This window comes from Mugil cephalus, chromosome 9 (assembly GCF_022458985.1).
Source record: "Mugil cephalus isolate CIBA_MC_2020 chromosome 9, CIBA_Mcephalus_1.1, whole genome shotgun sequence".
NCBI lineage: Eukaryota > Metazoa > Chordata > Actinopteri > Mugiliformes > Mugilidae > Mugil > Mugil cephalus.
Genome location: NC_061778.1, coordinates 20358082 through 20366930, shown reverse-complemented (window position 1 = coordinate 20366930; position 8849 = coordinate 20358082). Strand labels below are relative to the sequence as shown.

Sequence of the window (8849 nt, the reverse complement as noted above, 5' to 3'; positions counted from 1 at the left end):
TTGACTGAATACAAGGCTAACGCTGCTAAGTTGTTCGGTCTGCTGTTTGTTTATTTAAAAAGCAAAATGGCTGCTGCTGAAACTTATTTCTTAAATAATTTTATGCTGGACACAGACCTGTATTTTATCTGTAAATTACAGGAAGCGTTAAGTGTGTTAGTGTATAGCTAAATAAAAAAAGAGACTTAAATATTTGAGGGGTGCGACAGTATTAAACGCAGAAGAAGAAGAGTCGGTGGGGAGCTGGTGCGTGCAGGGTGCGCGTGAACGTCAGCGCGCGCTCTGAGCCATATCTGAGGTCTCTCCCTTTATTCCCGCTGTTTTTTTTTTTTCTTTCTGACAGTTGGAGGTCTCGAGTCGTTCTTGTCTTGACTCCCTACAGTTAACTAGCTCTCCCTGGCTCCTGCTAAAGCGTGAAAACAAACAAACAAACAAACGAGGCGTACCTGGAGAGAGTAGCGAGGCGTCCACTGAAGACACAAGGTATCCAAACGTCCTCAGCTCACACACTCACACACAAACACTCACACGCGGAGGCCCGCTGCAGTGAAACACGCACCTCAGCAGGTGAAGACATTTTATTCGAGATTTAGAAACGTTCAAACACGCCGGTAAAGTCTCCCTGTCGCTCTGTGTGTGTCTTTATATCTCCGCTTTGGCTTTACAGAGCTAGATAAACCCCTTATACAGTTTGGGCTGTAGCTACATGGGTGTGTGTGTGTGTGTGGATTTTAAACTATAAGAAATCCGATTCAATTAACAAGCGCAGAGAATCGGCTTTGGACACTGGGAAATTGTCTCGCTGCAGAGGATGGCACGGGCCAAACCAGAGAGACACACAGCTCAGCGTTATTAATGATAATAATAATAATAATAATAATAATAATAGCAGCAACAACTGACAAAAAAGCTGGGCGCATAATGTTGTTTACAAATAAACAACATAACGAAATAATGACTACTGATAAAATTGTGTCCTTTTTTAGCATCTCCGCAACCTATTGAGTGATGGTATGATATTCAAAATACAAGCTAAATTTAATACATTGTTGTTATTATTATTATTATTATTATTATTATTATTGGCTGAAGTGAATGAACTGATGAATGGGCCTGAGGTAGCATGTTGGGGATCACAAGGGGATTTAATAGCAGAACAACGCGGTCTTTGTGCTGCTGTTAATCCGCCCTGTACCCCCTGTTCTCCGCCTCTCTCTTGCTCGACCTCTTCCCACTACACCGAGACGGAGTCGGCCTGTTATTTCAGAAGTAGGGGCCACTTTGAAAAACGGTTCAAAACTATTTTTTTATTATTATTATTATTTTTTTTTATTATTATTATTATTTTTGGAAAAGACCTTGTGAACACCAAAAATATTTATTTGTATTTTTTTTAAGTGGCTGTACTTTCTAAACACATGTTGCAGGTTGCATGTCAACAAGTGTCTGCGACGGAATTGTCTAAACAATGTCGTCTAAATATAAAGACATAAAATGGTCAACCCTGAACCCCAAAACCCTAAAATGTGCCAGAATTTGACTCTGAACACTTCGTGGCCAACATCACTACACCATGAATAATGATAAAAAAGAAAAATGCAAATATGTGTGGGCGCGGCCGAGAGAGAAGCAGAGAGAGAGAGGGAGACAGAGAGAGAGAGAGAGAGAGAGAGAGAGAGAGAGGAGGAGGGAGGGCTGAGGGTGTCTACTTGGGTAAGAAGTTACTTCTAATTAGCCAGTCTCTTCTCGCTCGCCTCACTCGTCCACCCGGCAGATCCGCATCCTCTACTCAGGAACCAGGGACGCCAGGGGCCCGTCTACTCTCCAGCTGCATTCAGATCGCAGACAACGAGCTGTTGTTGCTCATTTCCGTTTTTGGCACCTTGAGACGTCGGTGCGCACCGCAATTACGCACGCATTTTGAAGATGAAACAGCAGATAGCAGGTGTATTTTAAGGGTCATTTTTTGTCGAGGACTGGTAATTTGTAGCTTTGGGTTGATCTGAGTTGTTGTTGCTGTCATTGCTATTTGGACATTAGAGGCATAAAATCTTTAGTGGGCTGTTTTTTTTTTTTTTACGCGTCAGGTGAAAACGGGTGTACGGTTATTTCTGCAATTAGGACCGCAGGCTTTTGGCTCGGAGGCTCCAAGTCAGAGTAGCCTACTACTGGAAAATCAAAAACAACAACTTACTGACAAACAACCCAGGAAAAAGAAAAACAGAAAGGGGAGTGACATCAAAAAATAAACGAGAGAGAGAGAGGAAGAGAGAGAGAGAAAGAGAGACACCCCCTGGAGACTAGTTAGGAGACCCGGCCCCCGGTCTGAGAGAAGAAGTGAGAGAGTGAGGGAGTGAGGGAGTGTTTTAAAACCGGCAGGAGGCATGATGTCCTACATTAAGCAACCCCATTACGCCGTGAACGGGTTAACGCTGTCCGGCCCGGGCATGGATCTGCTCCACACCGCCGCCGTTGGATATCCCAGTAAGTAATAACATATGACTTGAAACTGTGTGATTGATATTTAAATTGTTATTTAAATCTGTCGTCCCATTATTGTTCCATTTTTTCTTTTTAAAAAGAGATTTAATACAGTCTGAAACGAAAAAGAAGTTCGCACCTTTTGCGTAAAACCGGTTAAAGAAAAAGAGGATGGATTCACTCGTGGCTTTTGTTAAATAGGTTTTCGCTCAATGTATGAATTTAAGTTTCTGATTCCTCTGCTTTCAGAACATGTGCTCGTTTGACCTATAAGTTCAGAGGATTATAGAGTCAAAAAACAATGAAAATGTGTGTGAATGGAATCGCAGCCTGTTCTCACACAGAATTAAACACTCTCCAATCTGCTGCTCTTATCATGTAACCTACTTACAAAGGCACAGCCATTGTATTTTACTGTATGCAATGATGCTTTTTTTTTTTTTTAACGTGACCGAAGTCTTGCTATATTGTTTGTGATACGTGAACATGTTCCGATCAACATCTGTCACCCTCGAGAAGAGTCTGAACGAGCGACCACAGAAGGCGTTTCAGAGCTCGGCCTTCATGTCGCAGATTAAAAGTTTCAATCAACGACGTTTAAAGGCCATTTTTTAAAAGTATCCGTGATGCAAAGTGAGTTCACTTCGGCCTCTATATTTCGATCGGAACGGCCCCATTTCTCAAATGTAAAGGAACGAGATTTGTATCAATTTATTTCAGTCAAAGAAAAAGCGCTTTTCGTCCAGCATCACATTTCTCGGTATTATGATAGGAGGTGGCGGTGCGGGCTGATAAAAACAAGCAAACATGCAAACAAAATAGGCCCATGTTCTGTTCATATCAGCACAATGAAATGTGGAACCAGAGACGAGTAATAATCGTCTAATTTTTATTATTTTATGCTGCGAATTAATAAAGAGGAAACACTAAAAATAATTTAGGTTTTATGAATTTATTTGTTTGCGGCGTTTTTGTTGAGGGACATTATTTTTAATTAAACGTCGATTGTACAAGTTGTTATTTCTGTGTTTTTCTGTGATAAATGACTTACACAGCTATATTCCATTTGTAACATAATTTATAACATGGTTAAAACAACACAGGGTTAATAATAATAATAACAATAATAACAATGATTTTTTTTTCTTACAGGTACCCCGCGTAAGCAGCGTCGGGAACGCACGACCTTCACACGCGCACAGCTGGATATCCTGGAGGCTCTGTTTGCCAAAACCCGCTACCCAGACATCTTCATGAGAGAGGAGGTGGCCCTCAAGATCAACCTGCCAGAGTCTAGAGTCCAGGTAACACACTGCAGTGTTTTATATGTTGTATTGTTGTTGTCTTATTTTTCTTCTGACATCCTCAAACAAACCAGAAACAACAGAAAGAGAGTCACATAGAGTGAAAGGAATGACACGTTGCCTTATAACAGCAGCTTTTACAATATTATTGTTTATTTATTTTATGCAGTTGATGTGTTAAATTTGAAACAGTGACAGTTAACTTCATCCTCACTGATGCAACCTTGTCACCCAAAAGGTCTGGTTCAAGAACCGTCGTGCCAAGTGCCGCCAGCAGCAGCAGCAGAGCACAGGCCAGTCCAAACCCCGGCCCCCTAAGAAGAAGGCGTCTCCTGCTCGCGAGGCCAACGCAGAGGCCAGTGCCAACCCCGCGAACGGACCCTACAGCCCTCCACCCCCTCCCCCAGGCACGGCCATCACCCCAAGCTCCAGCTCTGCCAGTGCCACCGTGTCCATCTGGAGCCCGGCCTCCATCTCTCCGCTGCCAGACCCCCTGTCTGCCTCCACCACCCCCTGCATGCAGCGCACCACCACCTACCCCATGACCTACACCCAGGCCCCGGCCTACAGCCAGAGCTACGCAGGCTCCTCCTCCTACTTCACCGGCCTGGACTGTAGCTCCTACCTGTCTCCGATGCACCCACAGCTGTCAGGCACCGGCGGAGCCCTGAGCCCCATCACAGCCTCCTCAATGGGGGGGCCCCTCAGCCAGTCTCCCGCCTCGCTCTCCTCCCAGGGCTACACAGCCGCATCGCTGGGCTTCGGAGCAGTCGACTGTCTAGACTACAAAGACCAAGCTGCCTGGAAGCTGAATTTCAATGCCGCTGACTGTCTGGACTACAAAGACCAGAACTCCTGGAAGTTCCAGGTCTTGTAAATAACAGAAGGTGGGATACGTGGAGGGAGGGAGGGAGGGAGGTGGGGAAAGAAGCGAGAAATCGAACAAAATCAAAGTAGGGTGATAAACCTAAGATTACTTTTGTTATGTTTTAGAAGAAGGAAAAGAACTCGGGACAATCTATGAATCATACCAGCTGAAGAACTAATGAGCCGAAATAATCAAATTTTCTCAAATATATGTGTGGAAGTAAACTGCTGATGCTTGACAGTGGTGATTTTACTTTATGCAACAAGACAATCTGCCTTGAAATCAAGGCTCAACCATATTACTAATAACTAGAGACTTTAAACACGGAGGCCACTTCATGGAAATTTTGTACTTTAGGTTTAATTGTTAGAGCTGAATTCATAAACTGTTCGATTGGCCTTGACTTGGTTTGAACCGGATCTTATTCTTTAACTTTCCACAGCACAGGGGCAGTTGTCTGCAGGACTAACATAGACAAGACTGGAAATCGACTTGTTCAAGCACAGGAACAGATCAGATCACAAAGATTACAATATTTCTTCCTTCTAGATTTTGTCTTGTACTTTTTTGTGATGTATTTCTTTCATAAAGCTGCTTTTTCTTAATCAGCATGCTGACTCAAAAAAAAAAAAAAAAAGCTTTGAGACTCAAACCGACATCTGAAGGAGGTGTCTTCATGGGGTGGCCACTAATTCATTAGCACGTGAAACATGTCTAGCAGGCACAAGCTGACGGTTCCCAGTAGCCTTGTACGATACTGACCCTCTGCAGCCTGCGCGTAGAGCTGGTCACTCCAGCGACTGCAGTACAAACCCGTTGCCTTCGAGCATGGTTGTAATCTTTAGCGGAATGGCTTGCTCATTGTTAGTTTAATAGGATCACTTCCACACAATTTGTCCGACAATGGTCATATTGTGGCTTTTGGCAGCCGAGTAGCGCTTCTTCCACTTCATCTCACCGTATTTGCATGAGGTAAGCAGACTGTTGAAGCAGCTCGTGAATATGCAGACGGCTTCACCATAAACGTTTTCTGTGGACGAACTGCTCCAGTGAGGTATTTGATGGTAGAGAAGACGGCACCAGAGAAAGGGAAGGGACAGGGCCTCCACGCAGACCCCCCCCTCCTCCCCTTTGCACAGAGATGTCGGTGCCTCTCTTGACTTCAACCTGTAAAGATGTGATATGAGTGGTGGGTACCACTTTATGTGTTTGATGTTTCGTTTGATTTCTATTTTTATTTTTTTTTGTATTAGACTTAAACACTATTATGTTTCTTTTAAAATTTGTGAATTCGTTGAAGTAAAAATTGTGGTAATTTGTTTTGAAGTTGATATTATTATCAGTATTATCATTAATATTATGTCTTCAGCTGACATGGACGTTGCTAATATACTTTTTTTTTTTGATGTTTCTTTTGTAAATATTAAAACTTGAAAACGCAATCATGTCTGGTATCAGCAGTGTGTTGTTATGCAGGCGCTCCACCCAACAGACTCTATTTCTCTTTCTTAATTTCTAGAAAACTGCCAACTTTTTATTTTTTCTGTTTATATTCTTCTGGTTTTCTGCTTCTTCTTCTTCTTCTTTTTCAAACTCAGGGGTTTATCCAATAAAAGTAGCAGTAATAGGACACAATGCTATTTATGCTTCTTAATTATTTACTGTACTTTTATCTATTGCTTTCTCTGCTTATTTTTCTGACATGAATTATTTTGTATATTTCATTTGTCTCCCGTGTTTGACCGGTCTCACCACTACCATGCTAGATAGCTATGATGTTTCTGAGACATTAAACGACTTCATTAAACCCTGGGCTCATTGTGTTCCTTCCGTCATTCGAGTGTTTAATCAAGGTAGGGTTTCCACGTGACGTGTGATATCCATCCATTTGCAACAGAGTAAAAGGGAGCGTCGGACGTCTACAGAGTGGAAATTGGGAACGTGTTTCTGGGTGTGTTCCACTAATCTATACACAAGGTTCAGTGGGTATGAAGCGGAGATGAGAGGGAGCAGGGCAGAGAGAAAACAGATTAGAACTAACCATAATACTGAGTCCCACTGCTTCACCAATCCCAAACTGAAGTATGAGAGATGGGCAGATTATTTTGGATTGAATGCTGAATGTTTCTGTGCTCCTGCCACGGATAGGCCTGAGAGTCAGCACCACGGGGGCAGCGAGAAGTGCTGGATGAAAGGTTTTAGGAGCGCTATTAGCTAACATGTCTTGAAACAAAGCTGCGAGGGTTTTTTTGTTCACAATGGATATATGGGAAGAAAATCTTTAAGCGTCATGGCGCTGGGATATCCTTACATTCCCCCCTGATGTTTTTGAGCAAAGTGTGTAAAATACGGCTCCGTAAAGTGAACTGGACTGACTGGAACAGGATGAATTGAGTCAGTATAATCATAAAACATAAAAACAATCAATTTAAATTTATGGGATGGACTGTAATATCATAAAAAAAACTGTACTAACTCTAGTACAACGTATCCAGAATAAGGGCAGTCAATATAGCAAGATACACTAATGCAACATGAACTTTATAAGCTGCTATATCTCACAGATAATGAACAATCAACTGAACTTGTGCATTAAAGAGATTATCTTTACACATACAGTCTCCTTGCTTTGATTCAGTTTATCCTCTACCTTGTATCCATATAGCTACTCCATGTGCGTTGGTTCATTGTTGGTACGTGACTTTGGTATAACGTTGATATTCTGATGATAGGCTGCACAGTTCTTCTTTCTTAAGTTTGCACAGAGCATGTTGGCCTTGTTGGTGATGGCCCTTTGGTCCTGAGTGCAGGACCCCACACCACTGGTTTTATTATGAATGGAATGAAATCCTCATCGTTCTCTGAGCTTGTTGCAAGAATAAACATCCAACAAACTAAGTATCAGCATGTTAGCATTGTTATCATTCATGAGCACATTAGCATGCTGATGTTGAACACCACGAGTGTCAAACTCATTTTAGTTTGGGGGGGCCACATACAGCCCTATTTCATCTCAAGTGGGCCAGACCAGTAAGGCAACGGAATAGAAACCTAGAGGTAACGACAACTCTAGACTTTTCCCATTAGTTTTAGTGCAAAGAAGAACAAGTATATTATCATTTAAACAAATTAAATTTCTTGAGAAGTGTGATTTGGGCACACTGCTCTCTGCTGTTTAGTCCTGGGTCTCAGTGTTGTGCTCTGTCCACTCTGCAAATTCATGTTGCGGGCTGCTTTTGGCCAACGGGATGCATGTTTGATACCCATGTTGTTCACAAAGCTGTGAATTTGTTGTACTTAGTCTCCTTAATTAATTGCAAATTTAAATTGCCTGTGCACTTGGTGTGTAATATGTCGGCTAGTGTGTATGCAGTAATAAGACCCTGCGGTTTAACCCCAGCAGACAGGTATTCTGATTACTACATCTTATTCTGGGGCATAGTCATTGTTATTTGTCTCAGCCCGGTGTTGCACTTTACTCCTCAGGCTGCCCAGTAACAGCGAGACTTCTGACTGGGATTTAGCCTAAGAACACAGAGTTGGATTCAGCCTCGTGGTGACACAGCATAACACTGGCTAGGACGAAAGCTCATTAACAGAGTGCAGTAGACTACAGTCACTAACAAGCTTTAATGTTCATTTACCCAGTTACACTTGGAATGAAAAAGCTGCAGCGTGTGGTATGCATACACAGAACAGTGAGTTTTTAAGGACTGTGCTTTTGTTGCTATTGTCAATGTAAACTAGATAGATAGATAAATAGATAGACAGATAGATAGACCGATAGATAGATAGTTCCCCCTCCTGCAGGCGGTGTGCTCCTATAATCCTCCAGCTGCAGCATATGGACTGTGAAGCGCAGAGACACAGACACAGATACACTCAGGACTTAGAAATATGATTCATTTCTTTCCTCTCTCTAATCCCCTACAAACAAGCTGGTGGCCGGCCTGCTCTGGAGGCACACTGTAATCATGGCACAGGCTGCTGCTGCCTCCCCATCATCCCTCCCTCCCTCCCGCCATCCTTTCCTCCCTTCTTCCTCCCTCCCTCCCGCCTGCCTTCAGTCCAATTTCCTCTTAATCGATTCCTAATCCCAACGCCGCCATGCACACGCGCGCCCAGCACACGCGCATGTACGGATGTCGCCACAGTCGTGCCCATCAGACATACATGTGCAGACAAATAAAAGCACA

The 8849-nt window shown here is 42.9% G+C and overlaps 1 protein-coding gene across 1 annotated transcript; it reads left to right on the top strand.

Annotated features, from left to right (window-relative positions):
* Positions 1–1726: 1726 nt before the first annotated feature.
* LOC125014096 (homeobox protein otx5-like) lies at positions 1727–6460 on the top strand. Its single transcript, XM_047595133.1, has 3 exons — positions 1727–2484; positions 3634–3785; positions 4024–6460. The coding sequence occupies exons 1-3, from the start codon at positions 2385–2387 to the stop codon at positions 4660–4662; spliced, it is 891 nt and encodes a 296-aa protein (XP_047451089.1). The 5' UTR covers positions 1727–2384; the 3' UTR covers positions 4663–6460.
* Positions 6461–8849: the final 2389 nt, after the last annotated feature.